Source organism: Barbatula barbatula, assembly GCF_947034865.1.
Source record: "Barbatula barbatula genome assembly, chromosome: 17".
NCBI classification, from domain to species: domain Eukaryota; kingdom Metazoa; phylum Chordata; class Actinopteri; order Cypriniformes; family Nemacheilidae; genus Barbatula; species Barbatula barbatula.
The window spans coordinates 11061975-11085454 of record NC_136780.1 but is presented as its reverse complement, the minus strand read 5'-3'; the positions used below and the strand labels follow the sequence as shown (position 1 = coordinate 11085454).

Below are 23480 nucleotides of genomic sequence, written 5' to 3'. Positions count from 1 at the left end.
TTTTGAAAGCTTCTTGTTAATGCTTTGTAAATGTGAAGGTCACTATTTTTTGGTTTCTTTTCTCATGGCCTCTGGACAGCTTTAGTCATTCAGGCGCCTGGTCATTCACTTTTTGTCACAGATGTAGCACACATTTTGCAAAAGCACCATGTAAATGTGTTAGGGTATATATATATATATATATATATATAGCAAAGGAATTCAGGGCAAAAAGGGTTGTGCTCTGCTTTTGTGGAGCGCACCTGTTAATGGGGACTGTAGTCTTGGATTGCACATAAGGCCAGAATAAAGAGATACAGACAATTTCCATACTGCTGCATATGAATCGAAACAGGTCAGAGTTAAAGAAAGAAAGAAATGATACACATTGAAAACTAATCCTATATGTAGGAACCCAATTAAACAAGAAATGTATTTAAGTTAACTATTAGGGGGTGTTCACATATAATGCGTTTTTGCGTCTAAAACGCAAAACGTAGCGCTTGGGAATGGCTATGTTTGCAAAAAGTGAGGGTCTCACGTCACACTTTTGAAAACAGAAATTGCCATGCCAACTTGATTATGCACTATACGTTGCAAAAGACGCGATACGGGGGCGTAACAACACAACAAAGCGCATGTTAACATATAAAACTATGGAAAAGCAGTGCAGCGGAATGAAAATACATGTTTTGTGTGAAATGCCCATTAGTATACTTCTTTTATAACAAAACTACTTTTTATGTGCTTCTCGGAAATATACTCAAAATTGTACTTAGTCATACTTTTAAGAAAATCAAAGTCTCTTGATGAGCCTATAAGTAAATTTTTACTTTTTAGTTTATAGAGAGTATACGTCGAAGTGTACTTTTATAAACTAAAAATGTGTTAAAACTATTAAGTATACTATCAGTATAGCTATTCACTTGTAGTATAGTTACAGTACAAATGAAAATGTACTTAAAAGTAAATTAAAGTATTCTTTAAGTTTCACAAACTAAACAATGGGCCAATTTAGTCCCGCTTATTGAAATAGTACACACACAAAATTATACTACTAGTACATTGATATAGGTACATGTACTAGTTAAGTATATTTAACTTGAAGTATACTTTTTTCTTCATCTTTTTGCAAACATTGAGCCACCTGATAAATATGTTTTTTTGCCTGATGCCTAAAGCTAGGCGCTGTGTAACAAAGCATTTTTCGGTTTTGCTGTTAATGTAAGTTTGGCAAACAGATTTAGTCTTAGACAAGAAATGTAGTTGCATGACTAGGAAACAGCATTAGACTAAGACGGCCATTCAGACTTTCCCTGAGTAGAATGTGTATCTCAAAGCAGTGATCTTCCTCCATCTTTCTTTTCCTGCGGCTCCTTCGTCTCTGTGCGTTCGAAGGGGCGGTTACACCGTGAGCTACTTTATATGAACAAAAATAAGGGATTTAACGTTGAGTGAACGTAAAATCGAATGAAATGATGAAATATTACGACCAAATCCAAGATCCCTTTCTCTTTATCACAACTTCTAGATTGGAATGTTACCTGTAGCAGTTAAGGCTAAGGTTTAACCAATGAGACTGGCCTTAATGTTTACCTGTATATCTGTACCACTGCATGTCTCAAATACGATTATTTAGGACTATTTGCACATTAGGGTTGGAAAAGAATCTTTAGAGGCGATTCACATTTCACCTCTTTTGCGCGCGCAAGTTAGTCATTTTAGCAGGCCCGCGCAAATAGGGAGCCATGCGGTCGTGCATATTTTTCTAGGCGTGTCGAGATGGAAATCGTTAAACTTTTCACAGTGTTACGCGAAATGTGAATCGCCCTTTAGAACACTTCTAGTATATTTCTCGTTTTTGTTGATATTTTTAAATATCTGCAACAGGTTAATCGTAACACACGTGAGGATAGCTAATGGACATATGTAATGAAAAATGAAACAGATCCTGAATATAATTATTTTAAAGATTACTTTGTCAGATCATACAGATCTGTATCCTGTTCTAAGAAATATTGCGACGTTTACAAAGTCAGGATTGCTTTCACTCAGAGACGTGAGATGCGTATGTAACATTGGTCTGTTGTACTGTCATGTGAAGCCTCGTAAAGTTGCAGTACACTTTCATGTTGCGACTGATTCCAGTCATTTGGGAGATCATATTTAGAATTAAAACAATTTGTGATTCGTTTGTTGTGATGGCCTGTATATTTGAGTACGTACCCCACATTTCGCCATCCAAGAAATAATTTTTCTTAGCTTAACTTTCCAGTATAATGCAATGTTTATACGTAAAACTTATCACATAGATTCCAGAGTTCCTAACAAACATGTACAGAGACTCAAGTGAATGTAATGTTGCATGCCTTAACTCCTCCGCACTGATGTAATGTCCGTCAGAGGACTGTGTTAAATTGACCGTCCATCAATTGATTGTGTTACATTGATTGTATTGGATCGACATATACAGTCCCAGAATGCACTTTGAGAAACATCACCCTCAATTTAGATTGTAAAAAGCTTGTCTTACAGACCAAGAATGAGCCATCAGTGTGGCTAGTATGTAGCCTTCTATCACACACTGAAATCCAAACATGGGAAACACAGTGAATGTTAATGTCCAAACATACTCTGTGAGACACGTGAGCGCAAATGCCTCGTTGTGTATGCCTGATTCTTCCATTTTAACAAAAAGTATGCATCTTGTTCTTTTTTTTAAGGTTAGCTATTGTGCCAACAGTTCATCCAGTTTCTCACAAATACATTACAAATAAATGGAACTCAAGATTTATTTTAAATAACGTAAGATTTTCTTTAAACATCACTCCACTAAAACAGTAGTAGGCATTTAAAAACACTAATGTACTTGTTTATGCTAATGTGCACTAAGGTGCCCCTTGTGTCAAATAGTGGAACTGCGTATTGAGTTGCATCATGAATTATATTGCGTTTTTTTATTTCGCGTGACTTGAGTTACTTATTACAAATAAAAAAGAACTTAAGATAACAATATTTTCTTTAAATGCAATATTATACACAGTTTATATGTTTATGCAAACTATGGTGCCCCTTATGGCAAATGGTGGGACTGCATAATTGAGTTGGAATATAAATAGTTTTGGCTTTTTGTTTGCATTCAGGTACTTGCATAGAGTATATTTTGGCCTGGATAAGCCTTTCTACGTCAGCAGAGAAATAACACAATTACCTGTTTCTGTACGTCCCCAGGCCGCCTTAGTTTAGTTTTAAATATGTAGATTGTGTATTGCAGTACTGGATATCGTGTTTATTTGACCAAGCATTATCTTGCGTAGGCCATTTTGCAGGGTAATGAGAAATTGACACGTTCAGGGGTACGGAAGTCAGGGTACTAAATCCACTTTAACATATGCCTCGACTGAACCTCTCTTTAAGTGTACTGCATCTTTATTTGCTATCAACATGTCTCACTTTAATCTATTGTTCTATATAAAAAAAGAGAGAAAATCAGAGCATGACTGAAAAACATTCTATGCAAGTGTTGCATGAGATCTGATTGTTTATTTTGATTGTTTCTGATCTACTTTAGTATTGCATTGTTGTTTGTAAGTATTATTCTAGTTAGTAAGACAATTCACCCTGTTTTATACTGAACACAGACAAGGGGCTCCTGCCAGAGGTTTTTTGTTTCGATTTGTTTTAAAGCTCCTCTTCAAATTCATGGGCTTCAATACCTCCACTGTATTGTTTGCTTTTAGTTAACTATTGCGCATATCATATAATTGGCTATATGGTTTAAAACGATGTTTTGAGTTCAAGTCAAGCTTCATCAGTAATTTCTGTATTTGTGTAAAAAGCAAGAAAACTGTTCACGCTAATACACTTTTAATGTAAGTCTATGGGGAAAGAAATTGCATCAGGATTAACTTTATAATACACACTGTTTTGTGAGTACAGTGCGTTAATATGAGACTAGTGTGATAAAAATCTGAAATATTTTTGTAAACGCTTCTGACCCTCGATAACGTCTTGGCCCTTAGACTTGCATTGTACGTGCATTACTGTAATAAAAATCACAATTACCACAGCTGTTATTCATAAAGTATAACTTGCATAAATGTTTTTAGTCCCGTTAGGATACATGTTCAGATTAAAACAAATATGATCCTTACCATAAAAGCTGCTTTTATGTAAGCTTGGAAACTATTTTCATTGATATTAAGAAATAAAATATAATGTTTATATGATATACAATTCAAGATGTAAAAAGCATTTATGAGCTAACTTTTACATTTCTTAATATGTCAAAGTACATTCTGCATTTTTCTTGTCACGGCATGGCATTGTTTTCCTGCGGACCAATACTGCTACCATAACAAACATTTTTCATTTTCAAGGTATAAACAGCACAATTTTAACTACGAGTATAATTTGAGTCCATTGTCTTCTATTCTGTATGCAATACAAACATGGAAAGAAAACGCCTTAGAACATTAACACTTCCTCTTCTGTGTGAGTAGAGAAAAAGATATTGCACTATTTTTTTCTTTTTTTATGTCTGCTTTGTAATGAAATAAATGCACCAGGTAGAACAATAATCCCACCGGACATTCGTGTGTTCCTCAGGCTTGATGTAGGTACACTCACTCTCGCCCCTTCATCTTTATGACAAGACTACATGAAAGATAAAATCCTGCCTGATGCTGTATATGCTTTATATTGAAATAAAATGCCACTAGTTATAAAATAAAAAACATTTTATGTACTTTTAACACTGAGCCTGTTTGATTTTGTGCACATTTTTGTTGTCTTTGTAATTAACATACAAACTAACATCATATATCACTATCACACATTGACTTCTGATATAATTGATCTTATTTAGCATTTAGGTGACATTTCAAGACCAGATGGAATATTTGAAGAGTTTGGTTCAAAAAGGAATTTTCAAAAATCGCGAATTGGAATGCAAAATAAAAAAACATCAATCGAACTGCAGTTGGTTGGTTTTGATTTAATCCATAATAACTAAAAAAAATACAGCTAACACACACAAAAACATAATTTTTAAGAATCATGTTTTTATAATGTTATTGAGTTCTCATTTTGAAACCAAACTCTTCATTTGTACTGTTACATTATTTGGACTATATTCATATGATATACGATCTTTGCCCATTAATGTGCTTTAACAAAAGTTGCACATTATTTGACAACTACCCTAATCACAGATCCTTGGCATAAAATAAAAGAGTATACAGTCAAAAGGTCTTTATTTTAAACACACACACTGAATGAAGAGTTTAGCTCATCTTCTGACTGAAAACAGTATCTACATAAGCACTCTGACATCATACCAAAATATTGGCATTTTTTCACAATTTAAAAGTCCTCAACCAAAAAGTAAAAAAGTTGATTGTGACAGTCTTGTACAATTTGACTAACTATTTCAACCATGGGGTGGTGTGAAAGAGGGTTTACATTTATCTGCAGCATGTTACAGTATCTGTTTTCACATTTCTTCAATGCGTGATGTTTAACAGGGTCAACAACGAAGACCCTAATGAAAATGCATAAAGAATGCAATGAATCAGAATAATCACAAGGAAAACTGAGGAAATTGGATGTAAAAAATCGTAAAGCCTCAAGCCCGAATATGGAGCTGGAAGTTCAACTCAGGCAAAGATGGTCTCTTCTCTTCTCTTCTTTGTGAGGATGGTACCAGGTTTGTGCTGGGCATCGGGATGGTTTGCCAGCTCAGGTGGGCAGTTGGACACGGGGCTTTCTAGGATGGCTTGTTTGAGGTCGTAGAACACAGTCGAGTCCTCTTTGGTCAAGAAGGTCATTGCTACACCACTCTTACCGGCACGACCCGTTCGACCAATACGATGGATATAGTCTAGAGAAAAGAAGTTAAAAGTTTAGTTTAACATTATTACTCAAAGTAGTTTTATACAGTATAGTTTTTTCTCTTATAAACAGGGTATAATAACTGTAGAAGACCAATTTGACCAATGATGACAAAAAAACAGAAAACCCCATAACACAACTGCAAATGTTTTAAATGTTCGATGTTCAACTTGCCTTCAATGTTCTTGGCCATGTCATAATTGAGAACCATGGAGACATCATGGATGTCGATACCTCTACCTGCCACATCTGTGGCCACCAAGATGTCTTTAGCTCCAGCCTTCAGGTTAGACAGAGCAAACTCTCTTTGCTCCTGACCTTTACCACCATGAAGTGTACAAGCATTGTACTGAAAAAAGACGAGGAAACAAAGACACTCATTAATTCAAGACCATAACGCAGGACCTCTTCTAGTCTTTGGTCTCTTTTTGTATGTTTAAAATTGTTTACTACATTGGACTGTTAGAAAACTTAGTAAATTTTGTGGCACTTGCTATGTGAACACAAAATCGAAAAGGCTAAAGGGTCCTGAAAAGGGTCACATTTTTACTCCAAAAGTCAATATGAAAAATATAATATTAGAACTAAATAGTACAAAACTAAATTCAGAAAGAAAATTTAGAATTATTTTTAAAGAAAACATTTTATAGAAAAATAAACAGGTTATAGGAAAAAGTGAAAGTTCGGTAAAAAACTCTCCGATTTAAGAAGCAATAGTAAAGCACTCACTCCCATCTTTTCCAGAGACTTGGCCAGAACGTCACAACCCTTCTTCTGGTTAACGAAGATGATGATAGGCGGCTCGAAGCCACTGGCCAAAACTTCCAGCAGCTTCTTCCTGTTAATGTAAAACAAGAGAATATTATGAGAGTAAGGCTTTTGTCAAATTGATAATGGCTTGTCTATGAATAGGGAAAACACATAAACAATGTGCACTCTGACCTCTTTTCACCCTCTGACATGAGGATGACCTTCTGTTCAACCCTCTCATGAGGTTTGCCTGCAGATCCGATGTACACCACAGCAGGGCGCCGCAGGTAACTTCTGGCCAAACGCTCAACTGCTGGAGGCATGGTGGCCGTAAACATGACCGTCTGAAATAAAAACAATATTTAATCAGAGGGATAACAAAAAAAATCAAAATTAATACAACGTGGGGGGGTGCCTACACAGCCTGACCCATTTATGGATCTTTACAGTCATTTGTATTTTCTTAACAATTATGGCTATGAATCATTTTGACCAATTTGTAAAATAGAATGATTCAATTAATAGGACCACTCATAAACCAGACCGGAGATAAACTAACTGCATGTAAATGTTATGTATATGGATTAAATAAGTATAGAAAATCATAATATATATATATATATATATATATATATATATATACAAACGAAATTTGTTTTTCCAGATGTCAGAATTACCTGTCTGTATTTGTGTTTGCCCGACTCAAAGTTCTGCATCATTTTTTCAGGGTCCTCAGCATCATCCGTGTCTGGCTTCAGATTGGTCACAGGAATGTATTCTAGAATCTTCTGGACGTCGGGTTCAAAACCCATGTCAATCATTCTGTCAGCTTCATCCAGTACCACATACGTGCACCTGCTCAGAACGAGGTACCGATTCTCCAACACGTCAATCAAGCGACCAGGTGTAGCTATGACAATCTGATGATGACAATAGAAAACAATAGCAAATTGTTTATTACAGATTTGATCATTATTGAATAAATGATGCATACTAACAAACAAACTAACGCAACCACTGGCATCCTCTACTTAAAAAAACTACTTTTCACTGTGACTTGTAAAACAGGAATAACAAAACACCAGATTTTCGATCTCACCTCACAGCCCATCCGGAGTTTGAACCCTTGGTCTTCCCTGGATATTCCACCAATCACAGCTACTGTCCTGATTCCCAACGGTTTGCCAAATTTAATGGTCTCCTCTTCGATCTGCTGTGCCAACTCACGTGTTGGAGCCAAAATTACGGCATACGGCCCCTGATCAGAGTCCTCAATCCTGCAATCGACACACACACAGTTAACAGTGATTTTTTTCCACATGTATTTACATATAACTGATGAACGCTTTAGTCCATTTCAGCCCAGAATCTTACCTGTCAATCTTAGGGAGAGTAGTAATCCAAACAAGTAGAGGAATAAGGAAAGCTGCTGTTTTACCGCTACCAGTCTCAGCCACACCAATAATGTCACGGTTCTGTAAACCAATTGGAATGGCTTGCCTCTGGATAGGCGTCGGATCCTAACAAAGGCAATAACAATAATAAAGACCATTGGATTAAATGTTTCACCGTTGTAGATCATTCAAGTTTTGTGAAATGTGAATGATCTTACCTTGTAGCCGCATTTCTCAATAACCTCCAAAATGTGTGGAGGCAGCAAGTACTCCTTCCAGTTGCGGATAGGGTTGGGGATCTTTCCTCCTTTGGTTGTGATGCTGTAGTCTTCTCTAAAGATTCTCCAGTCTCTGTCGGTCATCTCATCAAGCTTCTTCTGAGACCAGTGCCGGTCATCCCAGCGCTGTTTGGCTTCCTTCTTACGGACCTTCTTAAGCCGGAGTCTGCACAGGACATTAATCTGTTAACCTGAATTCTTTTCATAAATAAAGTAGAACTCCTTTTATAACACACTGAATAGTTGAGCGTGCGTCTTACTCCTCCTGCTCCTTCTCTTCATTTGTCCGTCTATTCTCCATCAGCTCTCCATAGAAACGCGATTGGTCTCTTTTCTGCTGTTTCAGATCGATGCCAGCGATGAAACCACGGCCGTAGAGCTGAACCTGATGCTTCTCTTTATATCTGAACACATACAAAGTTGTTATTGTGTATCTTTTAAGCTCTCTCCAAGTAAACATGCACAATCCAGGCTGATATAACCTCAACACAGTACAGAAATAAGCACACTCACATTGGGTTGTAGTCAGTTGAAGTGTCTTCAGATGCATCCCATTCAAAAACAAACTTCCTGTCGTTTAGATGCCGCGTACGCCTGCGTTTCTTCATCCCACCAAGATAGCGCTCCTAAACATTAAGAACAAAATATAAATACTTGTTTACAATGGTGCTACATGCATTGCTTTGCAAAAGTGTGGTGGAAACAGCATCATGATGTGGGGGTGTTTTTCAGCTGCAGGGACTGGGGCACTCAGAGTAGAAGAAAAGCTCAATGGCACAAAATACAGAGATAATGATCATAAAAACCTAGCCCAGAACACTCAGAACCTCGGACAGGGCAGAAGGTTCATTCTCCAACATGACAATGATCCTAAGCACGCAGCTAAAACAATGCTAGAGTGGTTTAAGGACAACTCTGTCTATGTCATTCAATGTCTGTCTACTCAAGATCCATCAATCAATCAATCAATTGCAGAAAATGAACAAGAAAATGAAATTTGCCTTTAATATGACAAAGACCCCAAACATATTGCCAAGACAAACAAAGAGTGGCTTAAGGAAAAGCACATTAAGTGCCCTACCCAGTCTCTAGACCTATAGAAAATCTGTGAAGGCTCAAATTTTTGTTTTGCTCTGGGATCAACTACTTATTTCACTGAGTGAATTTGCAAATCAATTTATAACCTTTTTATAAAAAAAATGATAAACTCTTAATTTCTTTGTAATCAGGCAAACTTACAAAATCAGCTGGGGATCAAATTATTATTTCCTTCACTTAAATTAGGTTTTCATTTTCAAGAAATTTGCATTAGATTAAAGTGTAGATTAATGTAAAAAAAAATGCTAAGGCAGAAACGTAACAAAATGTGAATAAAATGAAGGGGATTATTATTTTTGCAATGCAATGTAACTCCTACTTAACATAAATCAGCCTAAAAATGAACTGAGGTGCTTTTACACGGTTGAAAATGCAGGGAATCCAGCTGAAAACATCCGCTGCAGGAACAGTGTTCTGCCTCAAAGTTGTGCATTTTGCATCAGCGCTTCCATTGGAAACAATTGAAAAAACACGCCGTACACCGGCAGAAACGCCTTGGTGGACACTGGACACAGCTGATTTATAATTGGATTAAACCCAGGATTTAAAAATGTTCTTGCACCTTTATGGCCTGTAGTTCTTTTCCTTTGTCTTTTTCTTCTCTGATCTTCTGCCGTCCATCATCTTCCTCATTGCCATTGTTCTCTCTATCCATCCGCTCTCGTCTTTCCCGGCGCTCTCTCTCCTGAGGATCCTCTGCAGGTTCAAGCATTCCATCCGTAAGTCAAGCTATTTTACTTTACATGTAAATTGGGAAACTTTTGTGTACATGGCCAATTCCAAATAAAAATTCCTTCATCATTTACTCATCCTCTAATCATTTCAAGCCTGTATAACCTTTTTTCTTCCGCAGAACACAAAAGAAGATATTTTGAGGAATGTTGTTCACTGGACCCCATTCACTTGCATTTGTTTTGTGTCCATACAATAGCAGTGAATGGTGGCCAGTGTTGTTCAGTTACCACCTTTCTTCAAAAAATCTTCTTTTGTGTTCTGCGAAAGAAAGTCATTCAGGTTTAAAATGACAATATTTTTATTTCTTGGTGAACTATCACTTTCATATATAAAAAGCAACAGACCTTTTGTGACGGTCAAACGCAGCCTACTCACCTAACATCTTTCTCCCGACTTCCTGAAACACTCGTCGTTTCTTCCGCTCATCCTCCACCTGTTTGCGCCGATCCTCCGTTTGCTGTTCCCTCCGTTTGATAGCTTCAGCTTCACGGTCTGCTTTAGACAAGAATTTGGGCTGCAACAGGAAGATTTAAGACTTTTAAAACCTTGAAAAAACCTCAAGAATATTAACAAGTCCACTTCCTTCTGGTTTTTTTAATAAGTACATTTTCACCTTAGATTCTGCCTCCTCCTCGGCTTTCTTCTTGGCCAAAAGCTCTTCAAGAGAGAGAGGCTGCACCTAAAAAAGTGCAGAAAGAGTGTAGGTCAACCAGCACACAATACGCAGATTTTTATCATTTGATGATCGCAATGAGGTACCTTTTCTTTTTTCTTCTCATCATCCTCCTCGTCCTCTTTTTTCAGATCTTTCTTTATTTTCAAATCCCTTGATCTAGGAGAAGCGCTCCTGAGAGGAGAGGGAACACACTTATAAGGCATTACACACTTCCGACGATTTCATGTCTGAGATATGCATTTGTACTGCATCAGATGGTCAGCGGATTGTGGCCATACCTTGATTTCCTGGAACGGTCTCTGTCCCGTCTGTCTCTCTCTCTGTCTTTACGGCCCCTGTCTCTATCTCTTTCTTTGTCCTTTTGACGGCGATCTCTAAAGACAGAGACAAGCAGAGTTAATGTAAAGCACAACAACACATGCATCATTTGTTTTCAGCATCTAGTTGTACACACCGGTCTGCAGATTTGGATCTGCTGCGGGAACGCTTGCGTTCACGGGATCGGTGTCGTATACGCTCTCTGCCGGGAGATCCTTTACGATCACGGTCCCTGGATCGTGAACGACTGCGCTTCCGAGACTCCCGCTCCTTGACTGCGGTGTCCGGATCCTTCTTATCAGAGTCAGCAGGCATCTGGGAAAAAAGTGAAGAGAGCTTTTATGTGTTATGTGTAAAGTGTATGTGCGGATGCTTTTATACTAGAAATATATAATACCAGGAATATACCAAGAAACTAGGAATATCACTGCGACACAATTTTAAAGAATATAACAGAATTATTCAATTGGACATCAAGTGTTTTTGCATTGCTTAGTCAAAAGGCCTTTCACAAATACACACGTACGTTCAGTCATTTAAATATAGGTAAAGTTTAGGAGAGTAGTGCATGTAAATGTGTAATATAACATAATATACCGCCACGATAAACACACACACCGAGGAGATCTACGTTAGCAACGAACCGCTTCCTCCAATAAACAAAGCACTGGAAATGCAATAACTACTGTTAAATATTCAACTAAACTGTACATATTTATTTTAACCATGCTGCAAATAAAACTGCATAAAAGTAAGCAATGTCTCACCTTTAGTCCTCAACAATTACAGCGCTTACGAGATCTGTTCGTTTTACTAAGCCGCCATGATGCTCGACGGATATGGGACGTACTTCCTGTGAAGCATTCTGGGAGTCGTAGTTAAAATGAACCTAAAAGAAACCACGTCATTTAAAACAAATGTATTGTTATTTACAATACAATTAATTAATAATAGATACAACTATTAAAGTGAACAGGATGCTCGGGTTTACGATTTTAATATAGTACATGTTATATAATATCTATATATTATTAATCCTTTTTATGCCGCTTTTCCTGTTTGGGGTTTTATTTAACTGCGTATACGAAACCTATTAATGATGACCATATTAATCAAACGTTGTAATTATGACCAATTTAAATGCTAATAAATGATGTCTTGAGATGTATGTTTATGCGACAGGTATATCCCCATGTGACACCATCACCATGAAAGGCTGCTATTGTATAAATGCTATTCGGTGCTTGGCCACAGGTCAGATCATTCAGCTCATTCTGGAAATGTGTGTGGCATAGTAACCCAAAGTGCGCTCTGTTCCAGGCATTAATAGACTATATGTCCAGCGGAGGGGGGGCTGAAGCGCACCTACACACTTCACTATGGAAGGTGAGCAGCATGAGGGGAGATCGTGGGCATGAGCGCGAGAGAAGCACACATATGGAGGCAGAGGTTCGGCTCGGCATGCGGAGCGAGGAGGAGAGACTCCAAACTTTCCAAACCTGGCCAAGAGATGCGCCGGTGCGTCCCGGTGACCTGGCTCGGGCTGGATTTTTCTATCTGAGATGCGGTGATACGGTGCGATGTTTCTGCTGTGCTGGCATATTGAGGTACTGGGTTCAGGGAGACACCCCACTGGGTGAACACGAGAGGCACTTCCCCACATGCGGCTTTGTGATGGGCAGAGATGTGGGTAATGTTCCGACGGCCTCCTCCGACTCTGTGGACGGACAGCTCTTGAGTCAACTGCAGCGGATGACCGTGGACGAGCAGGTGGTACCCGGACAGGCGGTGTACCCGGAGATGGAGTCAGAGGAGAGCAGACTGACCACCTATCACAACTGGCCCACCGGAGCGTCGGTGCAGCCTGATGCCCTGGCACCAGCTGGCTTTTTCTATACAGGTTTGTCCATAAATGAATATGGCGCCCGTCATGGTTTATTATATGGGTTTCGATAGAGCAAAGCACCGAAACTATGCAGCTTCTCTTTTCTGCGCTCTCAGTCACGCGCCCTCGGAATCACGCGCACCTTGAATATGCGGAATCGTCGAGAGAGCCCGCGAGCGTTTCCACAGGGGCGCAAAAGCACTTTATTGTGAAAGAATCCTCCTTTCTGCCTGTTTTATTTTTTGACAAATGCTGTGCATGTATAAAACAATCATTGAAATAACTGCGACTTGTTTTGTTAACCTTTACGTTGAATTTGTAACATGATTTATTATATTTTGGGGGTTTCTAGTTTTAAAGGGGAAGTTAACCCAAAAATCCACTTTGTGTGGTTTGTTACTCAACCACACGACGTTAAACATGTTAAGAAATCTTCCGGCGTCTTCGGAGGACAAATGAAGATATTTAGGTGACGTCCTTTCCGGACCTCATCCGTTTTTGCTAACATCGTTGAATCGGGACATCCGCGCATACTGGCTCAGTTGAATTTTTTGAAGGTACAGGAATCCTTTATGTGCGAAAAACAAACCTAAATACCGACTTTGATCGATGTATTCTTTTAATTTGTAATTTTTTTTATTAACATATTGTAGAACATTGACAAAAAAGGCATTCATAGTTTAAAATTCATTCATAAACAACCTGAGCTTACATACAAATATTACAGCACAATATTCATATCATTCCCATCAGACAGTAATGAAGGCAGTGTAAAAAAATAAAAGAAAAAGAAACAAACAATCAAATAAACAAAGTAGGGGAGTAGGAAGTTATTCACATTGTGAAATCTGGTATCTTCCAATAAGGAGCACAAATATACTGCTTTAGGGCTTTTCATCCTCTTCACTGTCTCTGTCTTGTCAGTGTATGGCTCGCGTTCACGAGAGGACTTCTTCCACGTATCACAAAGTAGATTTTTGGGTGAACTTTCCCATCCGGCATTCAACAATCTTATATAACCCTAGCAATATGTGGGTTAAAATTCTCCCCTACGTTGTTTGTTAGTTTTAAATTTATGAAAACGTATGAAATGTATTCAACAATACTAAAACTACAGTGAAATTTGCTATGTTCTATGGTTTTATGATCATGCGAATGGTAATCAATTCACCAAAACATTACTACGTTTGTGCTAAAATAAAATGATGATTCATTTTCTTAAAGGTAGACTATATGGTTACAACTTGCAATGATAAGATCTTTTTTGTGATATTTTGGCATGGTAGTAAATTATACATGTGTTTCTCAGGTCATGGTGACAACGTGAAGTGTTTCTTCTGTGATGGTGGTCTGAGGAACTGGGAACCAGGAGATGACCCGTGGCAGGAACATGCAAAATGGTTTCCACAGTAAGCGCTGAATTACTGCTCTTATTTAAAAAAAGAGAAGCTCAGACTATTGGTGGGTTAAAGAGACATACTAGATGCTGATGCAATAGACTTCTACATAGTGTATCTTTGATGCATATTAAAGTCTATTAATTTTAAATACTTTACTAATAGACAAAACTGAAGTAAATTAGATAAGCTAAGAGCATTGAATGATTGTAAGTTCCAGTGGAGAATCGAATAAATTTTTGTGTGTATGGTCATTATGTCTATTTGGGTATGCATGACCATTTTTCATTTTGGCATTCATGTGCTTCTAAGATGTGAATATTTGCTTCAAACCAGAGGACGGGAATATGTGAGCAACATTCAACAATCCCACTTTAACCTAAACGAGAGAGTGGTACGTAATAAATATGATACAGCGTTTCATCATTTATTGGCTGGTTGTATGGCTTCCTATAGTGCTGATAAAATGTAAAAGCTAAACGCAAAGTGTATGAAACCATATGACACATTTATGAATGTTTAACAGCTATGTTTACAAGCAAGTTTAAATAAAGTTGTGTATTTTTTATTTTTGAAGGATAGCTCACTGTCATCATCTTCAGGGAATATTACATCAGGTAAATAAATACAAGTACGGGTGTGTTTGTACATTTGAAGTTATGCGATAGAATTGGAATTTCTTGGCAAATGTTAAAATTACTGGCTTCCCATTTCATATATCTGCTGAAAGTCTCTCGGCTAATAACAGTTTTACTGTTGCGGGTCACACACAAACAATACAATGCTTGTTATGACTACGTGAAACTACAGGATTGAACTACCCATCTAGAACACTATACACCCTGTTGTATATTCCTCAGGAATTGTTGGTATTATAACAGCTCACAAAAAGCTGTTTTCATTCAGGCAATGGTCCTTCTCTCATAATGTGTTCTCACCAACTGCCCTAAAGCCAAACTGTTTCATTTTTCAATGTTGAACTTTGAACAAATATTTTAAAGGGTACTTTAAAATTGTTGACCTTCACAGCTATAGCAAAACAACACATACACATTCACTGTTACTGTGTGATCTTCCCTCTGTCAGAGGTGCTGGGAGGGCAGAACACGGGGGCAGCAGTCATGTTGTCTCCTGTAGTTCAGGCTGTGCTCCAGATGGGTTTCCAGCGCTCACTGGTGGAGAGTCTGGTGCAGTCGCGCTATCTGCTCACCGGCTCACACTATACCTCCGTCTCTGACCTGGTGACCGACGTCCTTCAGGCCGAAGAGGAGGAAAGACATACGGGAGAGCCCAGACCAGGTGTGGAGTTTAAAACTCATTGATGCATCGAACCTGAATTATGTAACAAAGTCAGTCTTCTGTGGGGTTTAGGAGGATCTTTTGACAGAAATGTAATATAATATACATAACTATGTCTTCTGATGTGTATAAAGACCTTATATAATGATGAAGCGCTATGTTTTTATTACTTAGCTATTTCTATCTACATACACCTCGGGTCCCCTTAAATGGAATTCGCCATTTTCTACAGTAGCCCTAAACGGACAAACTTCTCTACAGAGAGCGTTTCGTAAATGCGTTCTCATTCGGTTGAGAAGAGAAAGCGTGACGGCGACTTAGCCTTGTTTTAAAGATCAGGTAACACACGCAGTTTCTGCCAATTATACAGTAGTATTGCATACATCGTATCTTCGAAGAGTGTTTAGTTTGAACACATTTATAAAAGAAAGATACAGCTGTACGATTATTTCCGGAAAAACACGAGCTGCTGGAGGCTGGCAGTGGAACGGAACTACAGCATGAGAACACATCATCGCATTAATCCCTTTTTGTATTTTACATTATGCACGTACACGCCGATTGGCCACAAAAAACAGACATACATGACTTAGTTTGACTTACCGCGTGCGGTTCATGTCCGCCATCTTTTAGCACTGGACCGCGCAATCTATTAGTCTCAAACGATCTTCAAATCCAGTGTTACATCCACCGTTTATATAACATCCATCACTGAAATGCCATGAACAAACAAACAAACACACCACACACTTCTCTCCCTATTGCAAGAGTAACAAGCTGCAGTGCAGACCCAAAGCGGAGCCAAGCTTGACGCAGAACAGCCAATCTTGATGGTGGCGGGTCTTACTCTCGCTTGTCGGTTGGCGCGTGGCCAGGCTATGTCTTTCGCCTTGCAAAGTTTTTCTGGGAGAGTTGGCAAATAAAAGGAATAGGATCCCTGTTACGTTTCAGGGATCCAGACTTATAAAAAACTTTCCGACAACCAGTTGGAATGCTGAGGGAGCGTGTCAAGCACAGAAATACTACGTCATACGTCCAACTTGTTTTTCAACCATGTTGAGCATGAGAAGCCAGCAAGTTTAACATTTTAAAGAAGTCAGAATGCATGAAACGTTTAATCCCCCCTTAAACCACAGCAGTGTTTCGAAAGGGAGGGGTGAAGTGAGCCATTCTCAACCTCACAAAAACAATGCAAGAATGCCAATAATGGTATGTCCTCTTTTCCTCTCTAACATGTGGATTGTTTGTTTCCTCAGAGACTGTGCAGAGACAGGACAGCAGCACAAGTGAGAGAACACAGTCTGCAGTCAGGGAGAAAGGTCTTTATTTACACATATGATGTTTGTGTGTGGTTTGGCTATACTTGTGACAGTCAAATTTATTAAAATGTTCTCACAATTATACTTAAAAGGGTCAACAACGGATTTTATGTGGTCCTCACTACTAAAAAGACTCATATATTTAAAACATAAATTAATATTAGAGATGCACGGATATATCTGACAATAATCGATAATCGAGGACAGGTAAATGCAATGAATTTGTGCTTTGTACATGTAGAAAATGTTAAGAAACATCAGGTTCAATATTAATGGTCATTATATGAATAAATAACATTCTGAAAAATAAGAAATATAAATTGAATCTTCAGAATCAGTATCGGCAGATAACACTGTGAATAATCAGTATTGGAGAAATTTAGTATCTGTGCATCTCTACATATTAGTCTGGCTAATACGTAATGATGTAAAAGTCAATTTTTTATGTAGATCGTGTATACGATACACAAAATTCTAATGTCTTTACTTATCTGCTTGCTTGTTTTTTAGTGCGATCGGACCTAAGTCCAGAGGAACAGTTGAGACAGCTTCAGGAGGAGAGAACCTGTAAGGTGTGCATGGACAAACCCGTCTCCTTAGTCTTTATCCCCTGCGGCCATCTGGTCGTCTGCACCGACTGCGCACCCAGTCTGCGCCACTGCCCCATCTGCAGGGCGATCATCCGGGGGAGCGTGCGAGCATTCATGTCATGAGGTTTGCACACGCATACAAAGCGACTTACTTTGTTGAACAACTTTAGACAAATCATTCTGCGTAGTATTTACAAAGCGGCGAATGCTAAAAGTTCTCTATTATTAGATTCTGAATTCTGGTAAATATAGGTGGTGTTGGTGGTGCTTGATATTTGACTAAACATCCTGCCAGACAACAAGATTTTGTGTGAATTTGTGTCTTACTAAATGAGAACGAGAAACTCTGTTGACTTTGAATATAGGAGGATAATTTCTGCAAGAGCATATTATTAATATGATCATATTTTACTATTAGTGTATGAACACATTGTACTTTTATTTTTAATAATAAAAATTATTTGCATCACTTTGTTACTACATGTCTTTTTTTAAATGTGAAATATTACATGGCTGATGTTTACCACTGCCATCCAGACAACATCCGATGTGTGTGTGTGTAAATAATAGTGTTTGTTTCCAGATCAAGACAACATCACATGCGGAAACATATTCCAAATACACCACGACACAGTGTACAGTAGATGAAAAGCACATCTTTTATTAACAAACATTTATTTACACTCTGGTCAGCAAACACACATTATTGGACAAGCAGTCAATGAACATCTACAGTGAGGGAAATAATGATTTGATCCCCTGCTGCTTTTGTAAGTTTGCCTGCTTACAAAGGGTCTATAATTTTTATGGTAGGTTTTTCAACTGATAAGAATATTAACTAAATATTAAAATAATCAGGAGAAAAAAAATGTTATATAAAGGTTGTAAATTGATTTGCATTTAACTCATAAGCAATTTAACTAAATAAGTATTTGATCCCCTACCAAGCAGCAAGAATTCCGGCTCCACAGATTGGTTATGTGCCTGTATGGATTTAGCCTCACAGCTATAATAAACCTAAAAAGTATAGACCCTTCATTTCTTTGTAAGCAGGCAAATTTACAATATCAGCAGGGGATCAAATGAATATTTCCCTCACTGTATATGGAGAAGAGACGAAAGATATTAAAATAGTTTGCAAAAAACATACCTGTTCAAAACGAAATGATGCGACGACATAGGAGAAAGAGAGGGACACAGATTTGTAACAAAGACCTATATTTAACATCCTAGACTCTACAATAACAAATTACACAGATGTTGCCAAAAAGTGGTAGAAATGCAGTCCTTCCAAGTCTATGGATTTGAACGTCTATGGTTGTAAAGAGATAGATTGGACACTAGGGGGCAGGAGAGGTCCACATGGCATTGGGATGAAGGACTATTAAATGAATATTTCACACAAATAAGTAAATTCTCCATTTACATCTGTGGCATGAACGTGAGTAAATTATAAGATATTTCATTTCCGGGTGTACTATTTCTTTAATGGATACAAATTTAGCTGAAAACATTTCTGTCAAATCCTACAACTCAATGATTTAACGGTTCCTCTGAACTCTTGCCGTTTCAAACTTGTATACACTTTAAATTGGTAGACTCTGTGTTTCATAAAAGAAAGTGCCTGTTTGGAACAATATAGATGGAGTAAATGATGACCGATTCTTCATTTGAGGTGAATTAAGGGACAGTTCAATAAAAAATGAATATGCTGTCGTCATTTACTCACCCCAAGTTGTTCCAAATCTGAATACATGTATTTTTGTGCCCCAGATTCTTCAAAACATGTTCAAAGGAACAAAACATATTCAGATTTAGAAGTTAGAACAACCCAAGGCTGAGTAATTAAAGACAGAATTTTCATTTTTGCTTGAACCGTCCCTCTAAGCGCAAGTTTCAATAGCACCTAATGTTGCTAATGCAGTACGCATATCTGTCCATATTCAGCTATTTGTTCAGACCGACCTTCACATCTCAGTTTGAAAAGAAATACACATCCCCTCTCTTCAAAACGTGTCATTCCTGTAACATTGCATGTCAGGTCATCCAGTTGTGCTTTATTTTTTCCAGTAAACAGAAACAGTAGCTTTGCATCCACAGTGATAGACACTCAACTGTTACTCGGATAAAGATAAGGATACATGCTGACAATATTACATGATATTTGTTCACAAACTGGTATTTGATCACGAGCATCATTCATATAAAAGAACCGCAAGAATTTGATCATATCTGTCAGTTTTACAATAAAAACAGATTATGTGATCATTTTATTGGTTTTGACTGAATGCCAAAGGAAGCCCCGGCTATTTTCTAAAGATGATTCTATTCAAACACACGTAGGAGGAACACTGATGAGACCTGTACATGTGACAAGTACAGTTATTGGACTCGTGACATATTTTCAGTCTGGCTTAAATGTTTAAATACTTTTTCAGGCCGCTGTACAAAATCCAACCAAAACTGAATTTGACAATGTAATCACACATACTGACACATGAAAGAACCTTCTGGTCTTATTTTCGCAAAACACAGCGTTTTTATCTTTTGCTTCTATTTTGGAAAAGTATCCACAGGAGGTTTGCTTGCTTTGTCTTTTATTCTGGGTCCCACCCACTTTCCAAACCCACCCTTCCTCCTCTCGGCATACTCTTGTGTTTTACTGTGTTCATGCACAAATCCTGTGTGAAGGTAAACAGCGTTCAATTCCCCTACACACACACAAAGAGCTGGAAGTCAGTTAACCTCAACATCGGAACTCCACTGAGTGGCTCACAGGCCTGATGTCCATGATCTCATACAATGCACACTAATCTTAGACCACACACGACATGCAAACCTGCCTAACAATGGACGTTTTTGTTTCGATATGTTTCTGAACGAGACAGCTGGACTGTGTTTTGTATTGGACAGCCAACTCTCCAGTTCTCTCCCAGACCAGAAGGGCTTGATCAGGAAGATTGGAAAGCATTTGGATGAGGAAACAATGGAGAGGCAGATCTCAAGGAATGAGGCGGGAGGGGAGGTACAAGGCGGTCTGCTGGAGTGGATGAATCATCTGACCTGCTCTTTCATTTACGAAGACCTGATGAACACAAAGACACACCGAGTATAAGGTTATGACAGGGTTACAGGTGTTGTTGGCACAGGGGTTGTGTGCCATGACAATGACTTTGCAATTCCAATTTTCAATTTGAATTGAGCTCCCAAACAGATGTTATTCACATGCAAATGTAAAGAAATAAAATTCAAATGGTGTTTTATTTCATTCAACTTTCAGTTATGTTCAAATAACTCTTGTATGAATATGTAAAAATTACCCATAAACCTGGTCATGATCACACAACACATGCGGTACTTTCACAAATGTTTCAAAATACAGTTAGTGGCCAAAAGTGAATCCGGGTGAGCATATTTGTCTGGTATTTGCATTTAATGCCCCCTCATGTTTGATTATACCACCAAAATATGAAATGTGTGCTACAAAGTAGACAAAACACTGAACTTTTAGGGTATGTATACATAATCATTTGGCAAAAAGGCCAGGTTTTATTACAATATACCTAATGTATTATTTATTTTAACATTTGTAAATAGTATTATTATCAAATCACGATTGTATTTGACATTTTTCCTATTTTATATTAGGCTATTATTGTTGTATTGTAAAAAATATTTAGGTTATCGTATAAAAATAAATGTTTACTTTTCCTAAATACATGTTTATTTCCAAAAAGAGTTTTTCATTGTGCATACCAATTAATATCAATCAATATTAGCATTGCAGTTGTTGTTTTTTATTCGAGCCATAATAACAAAAAACTAACACAATAAAAACATGATAATATAATAAAAAAATTCTTAGTTATAATATTGTTTAAATAAACTCTTCAAATATTACGGTTGTATTGATTAAAAGTGAATATGAACTTGTTTCTTTGCAGTATTTGAGAAAAAAATACAGATTATAATTTCTGCTATTCTTTCTTTTTCCAATTTTCATTTTCTGCAAATAAATGCCAATAGAAACTATATTTTTATTTGAAATTTGGGAGAAATATTGTTTTTAGAATAAAACAAAATGATAATTTTACTTAAACACCGACCTATAGTAAATTGAAAATAAACTAAAAATTATGTTTGAAATGGTATATATTTTATTCTATAGTTATTACAATTTATATGTTATTAGTTGTTTTAAAGCCACTATGTTGTATTTGAAAAAAAAGATATTGTAAAATGAATAAACATGTCAAAGAAATGTATACACAAAATGTTCTTGTACACACACCATAAGCAAACTTGCTGAGTTTCAGTTTACACTCCAAATTGTTTAAATACATCTTAAATAATATTTTTGCATAGAGCGTAGATGTCAATTTTCCAGACTTAGACATTACTTTTGGCTACTATTGTATACAAAATAAGTGATTGCAACATGGTTGCAACTTGCAACGGTCACCCTAAAATATACTTCTACTCAAACCAATAAAGTGTCATTTTGTAGGTGTAACCTATTGCAGCCACATTAAAAATAATCTTTTTTTACTTTTGACACAGATATTAAGGTCCATTTCCGATGGGGTGTGGATAACTCAAATCAAACTCATGAAACGAAAGGAAATCAGTTCTTAATTTTTTTCCAAACACATACAGACACACACGGACACCTGCTGGGTGATTCATTAAAATCCCTGTGACTGTGAAATGTGTGTCTAGATGCAGGACGAGCGCTTGTCTCATTTTCAGCTCCTCTGATTAAACTGTCATGAGAACTGTCCCAAGGGCCAATCTAACGCATTTAGCACCTCCATGTGCACATATTGAAATTAAAAAGGCTTCTTCCACACACACTCATTAAACATCCTGCATAATTCAAGGTTTATTGAAATGAGGCCAGCGTCGGGCTCAGAGGGACCGCTTCACCGAACCATATTCCCTGAATGAAAAACACATCAAACTTCACACTTAAGAGCAAGACTTCAGATCGAGGACATATAGCAGCAGGTAATCGAGAAACTTACGACCACACTGTCAGTGTTTCAGTCCTAAAATCATTTGCGGTGGGATTTATAGTTCTACTCCAGAGCACTGCGTAAAGAAGATGAATGGGCTGTTTCAATCCATCAGAACTGTATCATTATATGTCGTGAAGAACCAGTGAGGTCAATCATAGGCATATTTGTAGAAATCTGCTAGCTTTGTGGTGAAGAATTCATGCTTGTTTAAAAATTGCCTTGGCAGGCTTTAACCAAACCTACCAATAATGTATCTTAGTTGTGTTTCGGTATAACTATTTGCAGAAACGATGGGATTAGAAAACATACTTAATTTAACGTAGAAAATATATATTGTTGTATGATAAGAATATCCCAAACTGATTCAATTACATAAACCGTGTAAATTTGTAGTATTTGATGAGCACTATATTCATTCCCTGATTTATATTAGGAAGAGCACACAAGTTTCTGTCTTGTGCTAAACTAATGTCATGTTAAGCAAAGAGAGCCTATATAAACATAATACTGTAACTCCCCAGTCTTAATACAGTGTCTCACTGGACAAAATCTGAATGCGTAATTAATGGAAAAGTTAAGAACTTACACTAATTAAAATAAGTATAATTAAAAACGAATTAATGCTTCAGATAAGGGCAGGCAGGGACATGTGGAAGAAGATCTCACACACACGCGCACGCGCACACACGTTTTATATGAACTTTCATTGGACATAATGATTTTTATACTGTACAAACTGTATGTTCTATCTCCTAACCCTCACCCTACCCATACATCTAACCATCACAGACCATTTCTGCATTTTTATTTTATCACATAATTATAATTTAGTTGGATTTATAAACTGTTTTC

General features: G+C 37.4%; 3 protein-coding genes across 6 annotated transcripts in view; 1 reads left to right on the top strand and 2 right to left on the bottom strand.

The window, feature by feature from the left end:
- Positions 1–4656: 4656 nt before the first annotated feature.
- On the bottom strand, positions 4657–11984 carry ddx23 (DEAD (Asp-Glu-Ala-Asp) box polypeptide 23). 3 transcript variants are annotated; one of them, XM_079478806.1, is made up of 18 exons: positions 11888–11977; positions 11718–11787; positions 11257–11435; positions 11081–11176; positions 10886–10973; positions 10740–10805; positions 10502–10640; positions 9954–10087; positions 8807–8919; positions 8554–8697; positions 8234–8459; positions 7996–8141; positions 7721–7898; positions 7299–7541; positions 6814–6965; positions 6601–6709; positions 6046–6220; positions 4657–5860 (listed from the first exon to the last, which is right to left on the bottom strand). In XM_079478806.1, the coding sequence occupies exons 3-18, from the start codon at positions 11433–11435 to the stop codon at positions 5637–5639; spliced, it is 2412 nt and encodes an 803-aa protein (XP_079334932.1). In that variant the 5' UTR covers positions 11718–11787; positions 11888–11977; the 3' UTR covers positions 4657–5636. The 3 variants fall into 3 exon arrangements, with proteins under 3 accessions (XP_079334932.1, XP_079334931.1, XP_079334930.1); XM_079478805.1 differs by having other exon boundaries at positions 11739–11787; positions 11888–11975; XM_079478804.1 differs by lacking the exon at positions 11718–11787 and having other exon boundaries at positions 11888–11984.
- A 399-nt stretch (positions 11985–12383) lies between these two features.
- Positions 12384–18079, top strand: birc7 (baculoviral IAP repeat containing 7). 2 transcript variants are annotated; one of them, XM_079478455.1, is made up of 7 exons: positions 12384–13020; positions 14315–14414; positions 14715–14796; positions 14980–15019; positions 15489–15701; positions 16958–17020; positions 17531–18079. In XM_079478455.1, exons 1-7 carry the CDS (start codon positions 12456–12458, stop codon positions 17731–17733), a joined length of 1266 nt encoding a protein of 421 aa, XP_079334581.1. In that variant the 5' UTR covers positions 12384–12455; the 3' UTR covers positions 17734–18079. The 2 variants fall into 2 exon arrangements, with proteins under 2 accessions (XP_079334581.1, XP_079334582.1); XM_079478456.1 differs by having other exon boundaries at positions 12393–13020; positions 14739–14796.
- A 168-nt stretch (positions 18080–18247) lies between these two features.
- The window catches only part of nkain4 (sodium/potassium transporting ATPase interacting 4), a 40823-nt gene continuing 35590 nt past the window's right edge, over positions 18248–23480 (bottom strand). Inside the window, exon 7 of the mRNA XM_079477988.1 lies at positions 18248–20695. Coding sequence (XP_079334114.1) covers positions 20686–20695 — 10 coding nt within the window. The 3' untranslated portion in view covers positions 18248–20685. The remainder of the gene's footprint in view (positions 20696–23480) is intronic.